The 21,771-nt window shown below is 37.3% G+C and overlaps 1 protein-coding gene across 3 annotated transcripts in view; it reads right to left on the bottom strand.

The window, feature by feature from the left end:
- DENND1B (DENN domain containing 1B) overlaps positions 1 to 21,771 on the bottom strand; it is a 170,715-nt gene that overhangs the window by 98,984 nt on the left and 49,960 nt on the right. For all 3 annotated transcript variants that reach the window (XM_074832741.1, XM_074832742.1, XM_074832743.1), the window contains exon 4: positions 7,725 to 7,774. In XM_074832741.1, the coding sequence (XP_074688842.1) occupies positions 7,725 to 7,774 (50 nt within the window). The remainder of the gene's footprint in view (positions 1 to 7,724; positions 7,775 to 21,771) is intronic.

The raw sequence follows: 21,771 nt of genomic DNA, 5'->3' as shown, positions 1-21,771 counted from the left end.
ATATATGATATTACAAGATACATTTAGTACAATATAATCACTGGAACCCCATAATAAATGGACTTTTTTCAGTTACGTAATTAAACTCAAATCGTTTAGACAAGCATTTTCCTCATTTGTCTTCAACAGACTGGAACAACCTAGCGTGCTCTTTAAACCCAGTAAATGCTCAACGGCCTTCACTCATTTTTCAGGTTCTGCATAGCTAGCATGCCACCTGTACGTTACGCCTGATATAACAGAGAACCATCAGTAAGAACGCACTATTACTTGCCAATGATGAAATTTTTTACTTCACATCTTTGCATTTTCCTCTTTATTCCTGAGAGCAGATCACCACTGAAACCTGCAGTATGGTTTCAGCATCCCTTATGCACACTGCAGCTGGGGGCTTACACAATAATTCAGCAGTAGCTGGTCAGTTGGTAGCACTGCTAACGCACCATGCAGTGAGCTCGGCTGCCTCCTGCGTCCACCCCCTCTCCACTCTGCTGCATCCCACCATTAGGCTTGGAGCCTTCTGCAGCCACGACTGGCTTTTTCTTACACTGTCAAATACCTGGCATGGTTAGGCTGGGGTCTCTATGCACTGTCTTAACCCAAAGAGGTCACTGGTAATTCACAAAAAGCAACTGTTAATAGATGCCCATCTACGCAGGCGTCACTTTTAATGTACTGTGTACATGTATGTCAGGCAAAGGACTATTCCATCACTGCTTGAAGACAATTCCTTAGCCCAAAAAACTCACATCAGTAAGGATCTCTTGCTTTCAGTTATTTGCCTCCTCCCTTCCCAAAACCTGAAGATGACATGGGAAAATAAACTGGTACTGCAATTAAAGCACACATAAAAATGTCGCCACACAAGACCACTTTAAAATGAGATTTAAACTCTGACATTCTCTACTAAAAATAGCCCAACCAAGATATGATAGTTCACCAGCAGGCAATTCCAATGCCATCTCAACATCTTCCCTTTGCTTCTTTAAGAGAGATAACTCCATGTTTCGACAGACAGTATATAAGTGGCCCAGCTTGAAAACTCTTTCCCACAGAGTTTATAAGAACATGTAAGCAGCATGTTCCAGATTTTCAAACTGAGAAAAACTCGAAGGCTAAAACTGAATCTCCACAAAGAACCCAAAAGTTTGCATTTGGTCCCATTTGCTTCAAAGGAACAGCTAAGAGAAGCCAGTGACCATCCATCTGGACCACATTTTCTGATCAAAGTTTAAAATACTGAATTAATTCTGGGTTTCTAATTTGAGAACTCCACTTAAGATCTGGGGGCAGCAAGCATGCCTGGTTTTTTTACTCCTCTTCAGCAGAATTAAAACTGACTATATGTAAGCCTTACAGAAACAAACAAATGGTGATTGGGGATTTCTGTATATCAATAGATAACCACAATGTATAAACCAGACACATAAAACATTCAAAAAGTGCTAGCACTACAGTTTTAACTTATATATTGCATGTATCATAGTGTGGACAAATGTCTATGTGACCTGGGGCTCGTGCCTCTCTGTTTCACTGTGGTACATTCAGGTTGTTCAGAAGTTAGGTCTCACCTTCAGAGGCAGGTCCTGCCACTGCTACTGAACCACAGCAATGATGCCTCTCAAGTTTTCCTTAATGTGAAAATCAACACGTGTAAAATGCAATTATTACATACCAGAATTCCCTGCACAAAATGTTATTTAGACTTTCTATCAGAGTGCAGGATCGACTGGCCGAGCTTCAAAAACTTTCTGCAAAACACTGATCTAGTCAGCTATTACAAGAGAGCATGATCTACTCACTTCCATGGGAAGAGCAGGCACAAATTGCTCCCAACCGTCACTGACCTTCTCCTCACTCGTTCTTCCGCCTTGCTTTTAACATACTTTCAACTCTTGCCCTGCATGCTTACATTTAATCTTAGTTTAACAATAATAAATTACTAATAGCAAAGAATGTGTGTTAATACTTATTAACACTGCAGACTACAATGGGCTCTTTTAAGGTTATTACAGTTCACTATAATAAAAGTATTTTTTAACATTTTCTAAGTACATATCTACACAATGCAGAAAAGGTTCTATTGATACCCATGGAGTAGGTGAAGAGTAATTTTAAAAATTTTTCTTTACACTACAGGTATCGTTCAGGCCTCATTTTAAGGACACCTTGGGAGCGCTGATTAAGGCAAAAATTAAATCTCTTCTTCAAATGAAAAGCAGCATGTCTAATTATTAAACTTATCCCTTGTTCTCAATAAGAATTGTTCTTCCTCCAAATTAATCTGTTTAGGACACAGATGATGTTTGAAATATTTTTTCTTCAAATTTTAGGAATTTTTAAAGGATTTTGAATTTCAGAGAGATTTTTCAAAGAGTTCCTTTCTTCAGTGAGTTTCAAAAAATGAAATGAAATGGGAATACAGATTCTGATGACTTACTTTTAAAAGAAAACAAAGTTACTGGTATTGTTAATTATATGGTGTCACATACATGTACTTGACCAAAGTAACTGAAGCACAGGGTTCTGATTAAAGCTTTGGTGGCTGCTACCTAAACCTGAAAATTTCAAATGTATTTCATCTCCCAATCTGATGCTGAAAAGCAAATCCTACCAGTCATTCACTCCAATTCTCCCTAGATTAGACAACAGATTAGAAACTGCTTCAAGCAGGAATTTGAAAATCAGATGTTAAGGTAGTGGTACAAACTGATGGATAGTCTGGGATGATAGACTAGCTGATGGATACACTGGGGAGACAGTAACCCTAGGTTGGGCTGTTTCCTTCAACTAATTGCTATCCCCAAATCTAAGCTTCAGGGACTATTTTCTCCACTTCCAAGCCCCCTCCATGACCCATGACTCCACAGCTCAGGCTCCCTGTGTGGAGGGCTCCTCTGCTCCAACTGAGCTATCTGACTTGAGCTCTGCTTCCCAGAAACCCCAACCCCTTACACATCAGAAAGAACAGGAACAGAAACAAAACTGCAGAAGATATGAAAATGTACAGAGATACCACCAAACAAGAAAATTCCCAGAAATAAAAAGCATAATTAGCTGATAACTGGGGTTATGTTTCAAAACAACAGAAGCATTAAAAGAAACCACAAGTAGTTAGTAAAGAGTCTCACTGGGTGTATTTAACTCGCAGCAGAAGCCTGCTCTGTCCAGGGACCCTGCCCATCGTACCTGGCCAAGGGTCTATCAGAGCACACCACACCTCCCTCAGCGTGCCCAGGTTTCCTCTCAGACGGGTCCACTTCTGCACACATATGGAAACCAAATAACCCATGTTCAGAACCAATAGTTAGACTCTTCCATGGTGCACAGTGCATGCTGCAACCTGCTCTTATAAAGACTTCTCTCCTACACATACATTTGATATTACACACACGCATACCAAATGAGATAAAGGACAGAAAGAACTCAATTCTATAAAACTGCTGCTGCATTTCTGAGTTCACAACCCATCTTGCAAACTCACTGGAATGGCTGAAGTGTACAGGAAATACTATAGTTTATTTACCTTCACCTGTACAGCTTGAAATATGTTCTCAATTATTTACTTCTCATTCTCAACTATCTACCTTGAAAGCAAAAATTTTTGTGCAATATATCTTGTAATTGCCTTCCACAAGATCTGTAAATCCAATGATCTCTACACCCATTGTTTTGCACTTGTCTTGATCATAGCTGTGTTTCTGCACCAGAAATACCAACAGAAACAGCATTAGCCAGGAATGGGAGAGTGAAGTCATGTCATTCCTGCCATCATTACTAATTGACCCAAACAGACTATGAGTTAAATAATATGCCCAGTAATTCCCATACTTGAGCAATATTCTACTGCTAATGAGCAATCTTCTACAGCAGCAGCAGCAGCACCACTTCTTACACTCCAAAATATAACACTTCCCTGCGATGGGGTGAGCGCCACAGGATAAATTGATGAGGCACATATCATTGTCTCCATGCTGATCCTACAGGCAGTTTCCAAAGTGTCTTAGCTTAAAAGCCACACATGCTACACATTCAGCAAAAGAAATGCATCCTGAAGGGGAAAAGACAGAGGAATGGAAGGAGAGAGGGGAGGTATTTATGGCAGAGACAAATGAGAGAAATTGAAAGCACAGATAAAATTGAGGGGTCAAGCAGTGATGTAGCACAACTTAGGACTGAATTTGAAATGGGTCCAAAAGGAACAAGAGGAGAAGTTGCATGCTCACTAGTCATCATCCAGCTAAATAACTGATGGATGTAGAGATCAAGGTGTGGGCGCTCTGCAAAGTTACACCTGAGTTTTGAGTTGAGAGTGAAAATATGGAAGACCACTGGAGAAAGAAAAGTTAAGAAAACTGTGCAGAATTTGCATAAAGGTATCAAGGAACAAGAGAGAGGACAAAGTGCTTTTTCTGATATATTAATATTAGTTTAGCAAACATCAAAAGGAAATTAAAATCTCTATGTTCTCAAATGTTAAATCCTCCTATTCCTTATGAAAAGAGAAAGGAATTCTGTAGCAGAAAAAAGGGAACACATTCGTAAATATCTACAAGCAAACTGTTAGAATGTTATATAATTGTGACATTTATTAAGCCTAAAATAATTTATCCACAAAAAATACATAGGTTCTTGGAGCAAATGCTCAAGAACTTCTATGACTCAATTCATTTCTTAACCCCTTCAAAATAAAATGTAAGCCATAACTGGCAGTAATGAAATTATGTGCTTGCTTTCAATAAAAAATTATATATATAAACTCAAAGTTTAAGTCACATTCAAAACATTACAGCACTGTGCCTTTTTTTGGCTTGACTTTAACAGGAGTTACCTCTAGATTTTTAATCACTGTTCACAGTATGTACTTTTGATAATTAGAATGAGTAGTGTACAGTTATTTATAACATTTGCACAAAAGATAAAGTAAGTATGTTTGGTGAGATGATGTAAGCAGCAAACAGTGAGAACTAAGTTGGATCTCTGTCTATGATCCTGTAGCTTAGTGAATAAAACAAAATCAAATACATTTCCTTGTTTCATTTACTTTTCAATTAATTCACTCATTAATACAGGTGAGTTGAAAGAAAACAGGTGACCATGATCTTACTACTGTGCTTTATCAGTGCTTTAACTTTCCTATTTCCATAATTTGAAGAATATAGATTTCCTACCTTAATGAGTTTTATTTAGCTAGTTAATAGAAAAGACACTCCATTCCCTCCAACTCTGCTGTACAGGAGGAATCCAGAAGCAGTTTATGGAACAGAGTCACTTTTTTTGTTCTAAGTATTTTGATCAGCAGCATCAGTGGAAGTTATCACTTTTGCACTGGTAATTTCCAGCTCTTACTAGGATCAGATATTGCTCAAAGTGGTTTATATATGTAAAGTACACCTAATACAGATTGAGAAACTATGCTCTCTAAAGTAAAATAATCAATGAAAAAGATACTTTGTGTTTCACTTCAATCAAAGCTTTCTGTACAGAAATTGTCATTGAAACTGCCTGCAATATACTTGAGAGTATTAGGTGTATAGTCTATCATGATCCTCTATACAAGAAAAAAAAATGTATATGTATTTTTATATATATATATATATTCACCAGACAAGTGAAAAGCACATTTATGGCTAGACAAAAACTGAAATGATTGTCACATCTTAAATGTCCATTGCAAAAAAAACATATAAAAAGGAGCTACAGCATGTTTTTCTCAATCCTTTTCTTTATCGGTTCAAATTTCAAAACAAAAAATAAAACTGAGAAAGCAGAAGACAACTGGTTTTCTTTTAAAAAAGTGGTAATGTATGCCTACATTATAGAAAATGCTTGAACTGGGTAGTAAACGGTAAATACACCACACAGCTAGTAAATTGTTCACACAAACAGCTTGCCAGTAAAGTCACCTGCTTTCTTGAATGAGCTTCTAGTATTTCTGTCCTTTTCCCCACAATAGCTCTGCTCCTCCTCCTTGTCCATGTTCTTTTATACTCTCATGATCCTGCACTGCCTTTGGTTCTCCCACAAACCCCCTAACACCCAGCTCCCAGCTACACAAGAAGCTGCAAGTGTGGTGGCTGATTTTAAAGATACCATGGTACTGCCTGAGCAGTCAGCAGGCCAGACTGAACATCTCAGTTTTGTTACCCTCATTAGTATATTTCAGCTTCCAAGAACTTGTGTCCAACTGTCACTTTTTATGAAATTTGTAGAAATTTTGCACCTTTGAGAGCACTGCTTTACAGTCAAATATGAGGTCAAGAGTCAAAAAGCATGTTTGAGGAGGGGGGCATAGGATGGTATTAACAGACAAACAAACATCCCATAACTTTCTTCTCTTTGTTGCCTTTTTTTTTTTCCCCCTTTGGATACTCAACTAAAATACATACCTAGCTACGCTACAAATTCATGTATTCCCACAGTTTATTGATTAAACTTACCCATCTCATACAAGCAACTAAGTGTCTTCTGAATGGTTCAACAGAAATAGTTAACACCAGATGAGTTATTTGAAAATAATTATTTGCTGCCAGTGATTATCTTCTTGCCACTGGATGGCAGCAACAGAACCTCACCTTTTTCTGTTATCCTCAAATTTTATTTCCATTATGCATCTTCATTATCAATTTTAAACAGAATTCTGTACATATCTTAAGCACATTAAAGACTTTAATGCTTTAAAGCCAGCACTGACAATGTATTAAGTCATTAAAACAGCTTAAAGGAGAGAGCTTAACCAGTTCAAAACCCAAACAACTTAATTAAATTCAACTATAAAAGACTAAATGAACCTAGTTTACTTCAGGGAAGTTGTGTTTATGAAGATCTTTATTTTGCCAGTGTGTTTTTCTGCAAAGCGTCTCTTCTTTCCTCTATACACACACCATCTTTTACTCCACTGACAGCAGCCTCTTGCGTCTGATAGATGCTCCTCATTTTTGAGTCTCCATCTACAACTGATGCCGATGTTGTTCTGAAACCAGCTCAGCCTGCATGGTACCTGGGTGCAGCTTTCATTAATTATGCAAATCAACCTTCTAATTCAATCTTTGCTGATTCGGACAATATGAGTTTTCCAAAGCGAGTAAGTACAATTTATTAAATTAATTACCATTAATCATTTTGACAAGCCTAAATAAATATTTTAATTAATAAAAATGTTTTATATGAACAATTTAAATGACTGGCAGCATGACATCGAAGCCACACTATAACTGATACCAGAAAGGTAAGGGCTAATTAATTATAAATAATGGTCTTGATTCTTCTCTGAGAAAAATCAATTGCATATTCAGTTACTTCCATGCAATTAAAGCCTTAATTTCTTTGAACTCAAACATGTTTTCAGTACTGCTCGGCAAGGTTTTATATCCTGGTGCACCGTAACATTTTTTATGATGCTTGTTGTTTGAAGGAAACTATGTTATACCCTTATATTAACACAGATGGTGTTTACAATTATAATGGACAAAACTGGGAGCCAGAATGTAGCTCTACCTTGAAAGAGATATCCCTAAAATTCTGTAAAGGTTGCATTTTGCTGTGATAATTTCCTACTAGTGATTTCATACTTACTTGAACAACAAAGGACATGTCTTCTCATCTGCAGGTGCAAGTTTAGGGAGTACAATATGTTTTCCTTTTCTTTAAATCTTTCCTTGCAATTATGCTCAATATCATTTTCTATGAAATATTTCTAAATAAATGATAACTGTACCACGTACCTTTCAATGTCAAAAGGAAAGCAGAACTTTGGAACACTGTTCAGCACTTCCTGTAAATACAAGTAAATGAAATAAAGTTAGGATTTTTGAAAAGGCTTTTGAAAGGCTTTTAAAAGCAAGCTACAGCTTGCTTTTAAAAAATATCCAAAAATACTCATAACAAATAATAAGTTCAAGGAATATATGATTGCAAAAATACAGCACACGTTCCTGGACTGAAATAATTGATTATTAAAAAGGAATTAAGTTTGTGCTTTGGCAGATTGCAAAGACAATGCCATAGAAGCCCCAGGAGGGAAAGGCCTGGCCTGAAGGGTATTAACACCCTTCACATCCCCGCTGGGATTCCCTTCAACAAGGCCATATGGATTTTACAAGAAGCACCACACCATATGGGTAAGCCACGTCTGCTGCTACTTGTACCACAGACTAGCCACAGGGACTTCTGACAGATCCTGGCTCAAAAATACAAATGTTGTTTCAATTAAAATGCAGGCAGAGAAAAGGGAATGAAGTTGGCAGCAGAATGAATTACAGAGAGGTATAACAACTCTATACATGTTCCATAGTCAAATGCTGAAAATGATGGAAATCGTCTGCTGGTCCAAAGGAGAAATTTATATGATTAACCCTTTGGTTTCACAAGCAAGCCTCGCTATTAATAAAGGGAAGCGGAGGGGGAGAAATCCACCTGATCTACATTTGTACCATAATATGAAAGGATAATGTCACTCTTTCTTGCAGAATTTTATTTAAGAAGCTGTTTAGTGGCAAATAAAATGTGTTAATTAAAATATAAAAATGCTCTCAAACTAGTCAACATTTCTCTTTTTTTTAAAAAAAAAAAAAGTGAATTACCAGATCAGTTAGCAGCAAACACTAAACAATGACTTTACAAGACCCCAGAAAAACAGGTCTTATTTCCATGCTCCCAACTGGGAAAGCAAACCCTCTGTGAAATGCTTCAACTAAGAAAAGACAGTTGACATCAACGTAGTTGGTCAAAGCTACAGAATTCCCTTTTCGTAACAGACCAACAGACATATACGGCTATATACATGAGTTATCCCACAAGGTGTGTGCTTTCAGAAAAATGCATATTGATTGCAAATTTCCAGAGCTGCACATGGGGGTTTACAAACTTGATCTAAGATGTTAGCAGACTCCAGCCTGAACTCTGTTTACTGCATGTTGAACAGTCAACTCCCATTAGGGGAAATTATGTATTTACATTCCTACACACCACAATGACTATTTACTTCAAACATTCGCCTGGCTCAGTGGATAGTGTAAAACATGAAGAACCAATGCAAGTTAATCAGCAAGGGACGAATAGTTCAGGAAAAAGATGCCTCTGAGTACAACATGCGTATGTCAGTTGCAACATTTTAAAGGTCTATGATGTGCCCCAGTAAATCATCATACAGTACAAAACGGAAAAGTCAACTTTTCTAGAATTTCTAAGTCATACAAGGGAGTTCAAGAAATCTTTGGCACTTTGTCAAAACAAATAAAGAAGGGTATGAAAGCCATGTTGCGTTTTGGGAAAGGTTAACTTAATTATCAACAGCAGTATATATAACATTCTGCAAAAGAAACCGCTCAAGCACCATCTCAACTGCTCTAAGTGGCCACTGCAGAAGGGTGAAGAGCAATATACAAACAGGAAAAGGTAAACATTTGAATTTCTGTAGGCAGGAAACAAGCATATACAATGCCGGTAGTAATAATAATAAACTCTAACAAAAGAAAGCAAGCAGAACAGGCTAATCAAAACTTTTAACTCAGAAATTTCCTAAACATTTCCAAATAGTCTCTCACTTCAGGCTCATAAAGCTTGTTTTCCTGTTCCAAAGAAATAGTATTTTATACTCTACTTAAATTCTCTTTCCAAAACTGCACCGATTCTCACACTATAGGAAGTAATTTTCTCCTCGCTACCAAGGATTTTAATTGCTGCCTGGTGAGCTTAGCACTGACTCAGAAATGGGTATGGAAATGTATTCATTTATGTTCCCCATTGTATTCTCTCAGAATAAATTATCACACAAGAAAAAGAAAACAAAAACAAAAAACCAAAGGTATTAGCTCAATATTTTGACTAAACAACCTGAAAAATTATGGGTGTGTTTTGTAGCGTTTTCCTGGCTGAGCTGCAGGACAGCGTTTCCCCCCGCTCGGCTCCGTCCCTTCCCCAGCCAGCACACGTGCACACAACTTCTGCAGAGCAGCCTCAGCTCGCTTCCCAACTGGCAGGAGCATCCCTCAGGGGACAAGTCTTTAAACCTCCGCACTCTTTAAAATTCAACCAGCCAGCAGGTCTATAGACTGGTGTATAAACAGTATAGACAAAAAAAAAAAAAAATCCTCTCTCAGCTTATGTCAGTGACAAAGCAGCTCAGCAGTTGACTGCTGCTCCCCTGACAGCGTAAGCCGGGTTTACACAGATCAATAGATGGAAGTCCTACCTAGCTTCCAGGGCTCAGTTTTCTCCCTTAATTACAGGTGCTATTCAGATTTTTTAAATGGAAGAAAACAAGATGCCCCCAAGACGCTTCTAGACAAATTTAAAATGCAAATGACATTATATACACATTCACATACACAGTCACTAGTCACTGTACAATTACAGTTGATACTTTCAGTAACCTCGCTACTGAATAAAATTTGAGCTGTCGCCTAACAGGTCATCATTTTCAAGGATCTGTAACTCAGCCAGGACTTCCTCTTGAGTCAACACACACACTCTAAGAAAAAGAATAACCTATTTACTGTCTTTTATTTTCATAGCTTCATAAAAGTATGTGTTTATTTCTGAAGACAAAAGGTTGTTCAAGTCTTCAGAAAGCAAAATATCCTTGATTCACATGTCCTATGATTATTTCCTCCTCTGTTTCTCACAGTATTAGTGCTTTCAGAAATGGTCACTGCATCATAAAGTAAAGAAATTGTATATGGGGAAAAATTAGAACAATGTAAAAAGGACAAGTAAAAGATTATCTATTTGCTTTCAAACACCAAATAAAATCTACAGTTCCATACACAATTGAGTTTAATTGCTAAAGGATAACTATCTTATTCCTTATACAGACTCCAAGAGAAAGAAAAAAAATCATAAAAATAGTATCATGTGAACTGCAGCATGCTGCTTCCCTCACAGAAAGCTTAAACAAAAATGGAAATGGTATTTAAGTATTTCCTTTATGCCTATTGAAGAGCAGCAGAAACTTGCTCTTACAGGCTCATGGTCCAGTGGTTTTAATTCACTTTCAAAAATTGCACTACACAACTGCAGCCTGGCTATGTTCACTGTCTCTACATTGAGATGATATTAGAGAAGCCTAAAAAGTAAGAATTATTTAGCATTCCTTGCTTATTTTGGTACTCATACAGCTAATTCTGTGTATCATCATTTTATAAAGCAATGCAAAAGGTGGTAGAAGATGCTTCCATACTCATACACATCAGCTTTCTGTAGAAAAGCTCCTGTCAATTCAGTCTTGCCCTTAAGTGAAATTACTGGTTAGTCATTCTGGTTATATTCAAGATATACACCATATTCCTTACTAACTAGAAAAGATAGGATTTTATTTTATTTTATTTTATTTTATTTTTAATATCACAGTCAATTGAAACAAGCATATGAAACCTTCATGGCTGTTCAGTATATATCCTAGAGCACAGTGATTTGGGAGGATACTTGTTTCTTTTTCCACTTGAAGAAGACACAATGGGATCTCACTACAGCTGGAAGAAGGCACAGGAGTTGGCAAAACTGCACAAGATTTGATATATATTAGAGAATTAGCTTATTAACGTATCTCTACACAGGTATGAGTAGGTTTTTTTCACTTACACATTTCACAGAGTTACCTTTTTCTGTGTAGACGAGTCCTGATGACTTGATGAATTGACAGAAATAAAGTTCATCACTTTAATATTATACTACTGAAATATTTAAGTAGAGAAGCTTAAGCTGATTAATTTCTGAGGTTAGATGGATGTTCACTCCAGCATTTTTAATCTGATTATAACATATTCTGCAGTTTGCATTTAAGTGGGGAGGAAAATAACCTGTTTTTTAACAAGTGCATCCCTGTGAAAGGATTGAAAATCTTCCCTGATAGAAATATCCAGATAGCTGAACCACTTCATCAAAAGCAGTTTAGACACTGTTTTTTAAAAGAGAGTCCTGTTACATTCCAACTATTTCTGTATTTATCTGCAGCATAAGACTGTTCCTCAAGCAAGCAGGTACGTTCTCCCCCAGGTCCATTCTACACATGGAAAGAGCACCTCTGGAGAAGAAAGGGTACAGCCTTACACAGGCACAGTCACACCGTGTCCATTCCAGAGACACGTAAGGATACCCAGGGAAGAAATGGCCTAAATGAAATAGATAGTAACCATGATAATTTGAATCATTTAATTACATAATCCAGACCAGGTTACGAGAAAAATAATATAAACTAGCACTCAAATAACTATCTATCTATCCTCATCTCTTTACTGTTTTTGAGGCAGAAATCAGCCAAAGAAATATCAATTATGGGAGCACAAATAAACGGTCATTCAACTAGTTACAAAACACTTTTGCACTTCCCCCATTATCCTTACTTCTTGAACTGTTTTCTTTCTCAGTAACAATATCTTTCTAGCTTTTGTCCTTCTCTAATTTCTCTGCCTGATTTTTGTGAAGTCCTTTTCCCTGCCCCTTTCACTGAAAGGGAAAATTCTCTTTTTTGTCAGTCTTTTATCTGTGTCATATCTCCTTTATTAAAGTCTCCTTTTTCTTCCCTTCTTGAAAAGCTACTTGCTATTCTATTTTAGTATTTCTTCTAATTGTCCTTCAAAACTCTTATTTTCTTCCTGCTAGAACTTCCTCTCCCTACTAACTGCTCTTTAAATGTCTCCTCTTGAAACAGCTGACTGCAGGTCTCTCTTTTGGTTCTTCTTACCAGTTTTCCCTACGCTAATCTCCAGCTCCAATGTCCTCTCTTCTTCACTTTTAACCCAAGTTACTCTCTGATCTTTCCTCGAAGGGGACTCTACTTCATCATTCCTTACCCTAGTTTTCAGTCACCCTGTGCCAGTCCAAACATACAAACAAGAGATCTACTTGAGATTTAAGACTGTCATGACAGATATTTCTGACTCAAACCAGTGACTTCAGTGAGAATATTTAAATGCTTACAGTTAAGCACAGATTCAGGTTCATTCTTAAATCAAAGCCAGGCTGCTTAGCATCTTGCAGCGTTGAGCCATTCATCGTTATGGCTCAACGAAGGTGAAATTCTAATGCTGCCTCATAAAGCTGATGAAAAGACAAGCTCTGTCCTCGCCACTGACTTTTCGTTTCCCTTCCTCTGAAGCCGCGCACACCCACAGCAGGGACCCATGTGAAGCTAGCAGCAGTAGTTATATTTCAAAGACTTAGCTCTTACTTCTGCTAAAAATCTTATCAGAAAATTGTAGCTACAATAAAGAAAGGCTCAAATGGTCTGAAAAATAAAAAAAATTAATCTTAGATTACATGCACTGAAATCTAAAGGTCTAAAGTATGGAAGTCATTAACAGGCCTGCACAACTATTTTTAACCTCTATGTGTCTCTCTCCAAAATGCATCATTCAGTGATTATCTACTAGTTCTGTAGGGTAAAAAAAATAATCAGCTGCTTTCTGAACACTTAAAGTAAAGAAGAATACAGAAATTAAATGCAAATGGTTTAGGGTGGAGATGCAAAGCTCTTAAGAACTAAATAAATAAATACATAAATAAAAGTGTATCTTAAGGTTACAGAACTTCATTGCTGCAAGAATGAACGACTAAATTACATGACTTTTCTTTTTTTTAAAGTCAGAAATCTCCAGTTTTAAATATTTTAGAATCTTCAGGAGTTCAAGTCTACTTGTGAAGGAGACTGGAAAGCAGAAGCATACAACTACATGATTCTAACAAGCTCTCTGCAACACAACCAACGCCTTTCTGCAACCTTTATGAATTGTTAAAACAGTTTTCCAGACTTTGCAATGAGTTCCACTTTGTACACTGGAAGGAAACACAACCAGTAGTTAACTTTCTGTGTTTTCGTTTTTGGATATTTCAAATTTTCCTCTAAGTCTAAAGGCAAATCATGAAGAATTGTCTGAAATTGTTTCAGATAAATATTAATATTTAATAGCAATTATTAATTTGCTTTCTGGTCATACTTATGGGGTAGTCCCACGAAAGTCACTTGCACATAGCACCATTTCATTTGCAGTGTAACACCAGAGGATGAATGCAGTTGCGACATAAAAAAGTAGAGGTAACACAACTGTGTGACATGGGAGTTTCAGTGCTGTGTGGGTGGCAAAACACAGACCCATAGATTCTAAGCTCTACCTGTTGCAATATTTCTATTCCCAGAAGATAAAAAAGAAAATTTGTGCAATAGCAGCTTCCTCAAAATAGACTTGCTCTTTTCATCTCACAATTTTCAGAGTAAATTGTGGATAGCACTGTGTTTTCTGACACCTAATTCTATCCCAGTACAGCTGACATGCAAGAGTTCATACACCCCTGACAAACATATTAAGGGGAAGGTGATTCTTATCCGTGTAGTAGAAGTTGTCACTAATGGATTCAAAAAAGATTAAAACTCAACTAAGCTGAGCTACATGTACATTCCTGCAATTGTAGATTGTTTTGATCCACAGAACACAAATTCTGCTGAGAACAATTTTTGATCCTCATTTAGTTGGCTCATGTGTAAACTACAACTGGAAGGCCCTACAGCCTATGACTGACATTCAGAAGAATCAGGTTGCTCATGACACTTAAACACCAAGCCTTTTAGAAGAACACTCACTCTCTAAAAAAGTGTCATGTTTTCATCTTTCTAAAGCTTATTCAGAGAAATATTTGTGGTCTAAAATGAATGAGGAGCTGAATACCTGCAAATGAGGAGATCACTTACAGAATTCCAGTTAGAGGTAATTTCTCTTGTTCCTGCTCCCTGTCTCTTTTCCACTTGTCCACTTCTCAGTTATGTGTCTCAGGGGAGGATGGAAGGAAGAAAAGGTTGGTTCACCTACCTGTTCGTGCCAGACAGGCTGCTGAAGATTTTTGGTAGCTTAGTTTAGCTGCTCTGTGCTTTTCAGAGCAATAAGGGCACAGTTAAATCATGAAGACAGATGAGGTAGCAGGACAGAAAGACTCTAGACAACAAGAGGTCCTAGAGAAGCAAAATAACATAAACAAGTAGCTATCATAGAGATGGCAGTGGAGACCTGAAGGTCAGCTGTATCTGCTACTGAACTTGTAGACAATTGCTGCAATATCACTTTAGAACTAAGAGTATATTAAATATAGACAAAAATAAATGAAAGATAATTAATGACTGGAACAGTGACATGAGCAGGGTGTGGTACACTTCAGCTGGAGACACACTACAGGACGCTCTTGCCCTGTACGGCAGACTAAGGCTGGTGTCCCAGGGAGTATGCTTTTAGGGCATCTTTCAAAGGCACCTTCCAAGGAGAAAAGAACAAATCTATTAATTAACGCTGAGTACTTTAAAAGGCACTGTTAATCTCACTGTCCTTCAAGACTGAAGAATAAGGCTTCCTAAACAACCACAGCGTAAGTTCAAACATTTTTACTAAGTTATAAAATGTTGGCATCTCTGTTTAATTGTCCCTGAATATCACCACGTAACCAGTTAAAAATAAAGCATATTTCAGCCACAGTTGTGTCCAGCATAGCATACAGGGACCCAAAATTCACTTTAAAATAACAAGCTCAGTTACAAATAGCAGAATAGCTAAAACAATATGAAGTTCAGCACAGGTTAATTTACCTGCTTAAAAAACCCTCAACTTTCCTGGAACTCATAATAAAAACATAAACATTGACAATGCCCTTCTTCCCAAAGGAAGTTCCCATTAGAATAAGTGTAGCTTGAAATGTTACCACCTGCCCCTATTACTGGCAAGGCAAACAAAACCAAGATAAATAATACTTCACCAAGCATATAATATTTGTATCCCATGCACCGATAAATAGTTTCCCCTTACTTCCCTGACTCAGTCAGGGAGACCATTATTCCACAGGCAATATCAGAGAGCTGGGAAAACAGGAAATATGCTCTTCTGTCTCTACTTTTGAGATTACTATGTGGGCAACATTTAACTTTTAAGGTAGTAGAATATTTAATATCTTTAAGAAAGTTCATTACATTTAGTACAAAAAAAGACACTGAGTATGACACCAATTTTCTATCATCATGCAGTAGGGAAAAAGTGACTTTTTATTAATATACACTTTCAATTACAGCATTTCTAACATTATCTGGAAACTCAGCAGAGAAATTGTCTTAAACTAGAGGTAATGTAGACACCACTTGCAAAATTCAAATATTTAAGTTTTGAAGGCCAGGTTAAAATCCACGTGTCATCCTGCATAGCTAAGAGGGCAGCACTATTTGCTTCACTCGAGATGTCTTAAAATTTCCCACTGCTTACAACACCAGTTAAGATGCCTCTTTGGCAGAAACACCAAGAATCTCCAGCACATCCTGTTCAGATGCTGTTTCTCCAGTGGAGAAAAAATAGCCACCATAAAAAAAAAAAAAGCGCACATATTAAAATTGGTCCTTACTTACTTGTTTTACCTGTTAGTTTTTTCATTCCACCTTGGAATACTCTGATAACTCAGGACAGAAATTAGCCTGTTTGCAACATACCAAACTCTACCTCTATTCAATATATTGCTTTAAAGTGAAGTTTGCAGTCTCAAAAACGTCTACAAAACAGTATGAAGGAATATCACGTGTAGGCCTTAGTTGACATTCAGGTCAAAAGGCTCTTACTTGCAAGATTTTCTTCTTGATCATCAAGGAAAGAAATTTTTAAAAAGAAAATTAAAACTATACTACAAATAATAAATAGCCACATTTCCATAAAAATAAAATATACTGAAAAAGTCATAAAATTTCAGGCATGACAAACTCCACTCTTTATGACACTTGATATATCTCAGAGTCTTTTCAACTCCAAGCATATTTTGTTCCAAGTATATTCCAGATATTTTTTTTCCTCCATAAATTCTAGCATTTCACTGGACACTTCAAACTATGCATAGTACTAATTATAAAAGAAACAAACAAAAAAAAGCAACTGCAATTTTGATGGAAGTAGCCAAGGCAGAAGACCCACAACACGTAGCAACCAGGAAACCAGAGTGAAAGGTCAGACACAAGAAAAGGAAAAGACTGTTTCTGAGGCAGAAGAAAGAAACCAGCTAAATGCATTTACTTTATAAATTAGATAACGGTTGCTATCCGCACACAGCACCACATTGTCTTTTCAATACAGGTGATCAGAGGTTGCCAGACTTTTGGATGCACAACCAGTACACATTTTTGACAACTACTTAAGCTCTTTCAAATCTCCTCTTAGCATCATCAGTAAAAAGTCCGGATTTTTCCATAAAACATGTTTTTGCAGGCTGAAAGGTAAAATACAAACAAACAAAAAAACTCTGCCTTGTTTGAAATACCCCTTTACACTTCCTGACTGCCTCAGTTTTCTAACCATTACACTTTCACCCAGGAATATTTCAGAAGCAGAAGGAAGCAAGCAAACATTGTGACTAAATCAAATTAGGAACAGCAGCCTGAGCGTGACATACAAAATTGCTCCTTTTTATGAACTAAATCCTAAGTATAAATAACAAGACTGCATTAGTTACCTAAAAGACAAGTCCTGAAAAAGAGACTGTCTGTAAATAGTAGGATGTCATTCCTTGCCTAGAAAGCTTCTACTGAACAATTTGTCTGCCCAGTAAATACCCAGTACTGATATGCACAGAAAGGTCGGCACCACATCTGCAGAATGCTTACATGCAAGAATTAGTCTGCTCAGGCTGGGGAGTGAAACTATGTCTTAAAATGCTAGGTGATCCTCTTCCAAAACCAGAGCTTTCCACCAATTTGAATGACTGTATAGCATATGCCACGATGAAATCCTGATTTTGCTGGCAACTCAGAAACTTAAAAGTAGTTAATAAATTAAGTATCACATAAGCTAATGAACAATTTGCGTGCCACACCAAGAGAAAATAACTGTAGCAGAGAGTGACTTATGCAGATAAATAAGGTGAGACAGTCCAAAAGCAAAACCCTTGCCTGGGCTCATCCACCTCTAAATGTGCAGTCCTATGAGGGAGTATGCTGGATCGCATGGCTGTGTCAGTAGTAGGGGAAGTCGGGGAAACACATTACTTTGTAAAGGGTAGTGAAACCAATTACACGTGTGGGCTGAGTTTCTCAAGCTAGAAGAACCTATAGTCAAAAGAAAAAGGAACTGAGAAAGGAAATCAGCTTCTAAGGAACCTGCTAGGATTATTGTTTCATAATTACAATTATTTGTGATATTTTTATGAAGGAAACAGTTATTTATTGTTTTACAGGCAGCATAGGTCAAATTCTAAGCCCTACCATAACATAGCTCAACAAGAATCACTTGTAATAGTTTTTCAGTGCTAAATTCAGATATTACCAACAGTGTTGAAAAATGGGAGATGAAACAGCTCCAAGACCAAAGAGGTACAGGGAAGAAGCAAACATGCATAATCTTAAAGTGCTAACATATCTCTTGTGCTACCAGATGCAGACAGACGACTATCACAAAAAATAAAACGCAATGGACATACAATTACATGTATTTTTTCACAAGGAGACACGCAATGTACATTCACTTTGCCTACGGCTGAGCCTGTTACTCTGCAACCATTTCAGGTTGGTGTTTCTGCATGGGAGCATCTGCCAGCAACTTCAGCACAAAGACCATCAGCTTTGATTAGACCTCCAATATAGCATAAGCCAACTCTGAACAGCTGAGAGGAGAGGGAGGCAGCTTCCACCAGCAAGTCAGGCAGCAGCTACAGCCAGGAAGGTTTTCAGCTGATTCATTTTGATCCAGAAGAATGAAACTGCCCACGTTCAGGGAAGACACTCTTAAATCTAACCCAAGTATTCACTGCACTTACTGAAAATTAATACAAATCCTATTCCTACAGTAGAATTACTCTATAAATGGGAAAATGTCTTCCCTCTGCCTGACTTCAGTCTAGAATTCAATAACTGATGCACTGAGTCTGGCACTAGCCCAGTATGTTTTCTCTACTAGTGGCCATTAGTATCTAGAGAAGGACAGAGATAAGCATGCACTGTAACCTCAGAGACAGGTTATTGCTCAGATGTGGATATTTTGTTACTGCTAGTACTTTTATTAATGATTGCAGACAGAAACTGACTCACACAAAAAACAGTAACTCAACACTTCTACTTAGGGAAGAAGCAACCAGTCTACTAGCCAAGTAGTTTACAATGCCTTGAAAACTTCTGTAGAAGTAATGAGTCCCAGAAATAATTATACTCTCATGTGTGGGAGAAGAGCAATGCCACACTCATGGATTAATATATTTCCCTTCCTGATGACCTGCCTGGAGCTGCTTCAATTTCACTTATTCTTCATTCAAGATACCAAACCACATAGTCCAGACCCCTCCAGCTGCAGCCCACTAACCACCCTTGCCTTGCTCTTGCTTCTGGCAAAGTCCTCTGCCACTTGTGTTCCTGATCTCAGTACCATCAAGTCTTGTTCTTTGGCACTAGAGTACCCTGATTCCTTGATTCCATCATACTTGGATTATGACATTTCCTAACATAAGTAATATGTAAACGAAAGTTATTTTATTTAGCAAAACATAAGCAAATTATTTGAGGTGACACTTCAAATACCTGTAGCAGTAACAGTGAACCAATGTGCCTCAAATGCTCTCCCAGTTCTGCAGAAAACTATCATCAGGAAAGGCAGAGCAAGAGTCAAGAATCAAATATAGGGCTCAGGAATATTACATCCAGTAGCAAACATAGTAAGAGGCTAAAATAGTTAGGATATTCCTCAAATAGCAGCAGTAAGCCTGAGACACAAGAGCAACACTGAAAGTAAAACAGAGGCAATATATTGAAGACTAAAGTGGTGGAGGGTACTAAACAAGTAGATGAGAAAGTATACGGTAGAACAGAATAAGGAATTAGATGACATTAGACTGGAATATTCTGAGGGCAGTTGAGGTCAATCAACAACGACATCACACATGACAATTTGGCAGTCTTTCTGGAAGATATTCCAAATGATTGTCATCACTGTTTCAGCCATCAGTTAATTTTTTCTTCTTTGGTTTGGCACATCGCTGAAGGCTGTAGGAATAAGCCAAATCACTAGCAGTTATTTTCAGTAGGCTGATACACAATATCTGAAGGACAGTCAAATATTAATACTGTACTTATTTAAGCAAACAGAGAAAAGAACATTTCTACAAAATATAGTCCCCCAATATCACAGCTGTATGATAAAAAAAAATGGCTAACATATGCATACAGTCTATTAAAATGCACATAATTTATCTGACTCAAAATGAAAACATATCTAACAAGTAATTCCATTCATCTGGCCCTTTTTCACCCAGCCTTAAGATATACAAATGCATGCCTTTTCACCAGAACACAGCAGCTGGGAATGAAAAGGAAAGCATTCAAATGATCATTTTCACATCATATTCCATCGTCTTTTCACCAGCTTCTCCCCAGTCTGTCTTTGAGTCCCATTCTGTTACAAGAGAGCTGCTTTTTAGATCAATTCATATTTCCATAATCCACACTGGTGTTTCTCCCTCTCCTCCCCAGGGTGGACTAACCCCTGCATCCAGAACTATGGCTTACAACTGTCATTAAGACCTATAACAATAACAAGATAACAAAAGAGCTGGTAGAGATGAGGCTAGCCAGTACCATATGCTGATCAAGTTCAACATTTTTTACTTAAAATCTCTATAAAACAAAACTGCCACAATCCTGAAAACAAGCATCCTTGACATTGCCACCTGTCCTCAAAATTTCATGAAAGTTGAAAGTTTTCAATATTGGGCTTTTATGATTTTAAAAATGGAAGTCGCAAAATAAAGATTTATTCTGTCTCTGTTGGGATGAATTAAAAAAAAAAATGAGGATGCATCTTGGAATATTTACATCTCAAACGATGTAAGGGTCTCAGTGACCCTGGGTGTTCCCAGCATGTCTAGGTGGGCAGTTAATTCACAGAATATTTATCAAGACCAGACAGATCTTTTCCATTTACACAGTGCAGTTAGCAACTATAAATATACCTCTGAAGGTTTTCCTGCCAACTGTCTATTGACTGTGATTTGCATAGATAGAAAGCACTGCTTCCTTACATACACAGTATTCTTCAATAAAAGCAATATGTATTTCAAACACTAAGTGCTAGGAAATCACAGGAAACTATCTTAACCTGATAAAGCTCACTTGCAATGCACAAAGTTGCCAGCATCTCAGCTGGGTTGTTTTCCTCAAAGTTACACAGGGATTCAAGTTCCAAAATATCCTTAGACTAAACAATAATATGTAACATTTAGACAAAAATACTTCTGAAAATTAGTAATCTCATTAGATTGATTCCTTCTTTCTCATACCAATGTACCTAAATACTAATCAAACATTAATACACAAGCAACAAAATCCCAAAACCCTTTTTAAGATTTACTGATAAAAACAAAAACACCAAAGCAAGCACCTATCTAGTTAGCATAAACATTTGAAACATGTATTTAATCCCTCATCAGAATAAAAGAACAAAGCCATCAAATGCAGAAAGCGGTGAGATGCATCCCCTAACAGCATGCCTGCAGCCTTGAAGAGAGTGTAAACAGTCTAGTACCTCCTGGGTTCCTGCTGCTCTCTTAGGAGAGCACCAAGGAACACAAAATCGTCACAACTGGCTTCCACACATTATTTTGACCCAGACACCAGACTTTAGCTTGCTTCTTGAGATCATTTTTTTCTTTTAATAAAACTTGTGCTATTATTTAAATCTTTTAAAAAAATAATATAACCTCTTTCATATTGACCTCATTTATATAATTGCTGCCACATCCATGCAATTAAATATTCCATCCTGCAAGAAACTGAGCACTTTGACT

This window comes from Strix aluco, chromosome 8, assembly GCF_031877795.1.
Source record: "Strix aluco isolate bStrAlu1 chromosome 8, bStrAlu1.hap1, whole genome shotgun sequence".
NCBI classification, from domain to species: Eukaryota; Metazoa; Chordata; class Aves; order Strigiformes; family Strigidae; genus Strix; species Strix aluco.
Note: the sequence above shows the minus strand (reverse complement) of the source record. Positions and strands in the feature narration are given on the sequence as shown.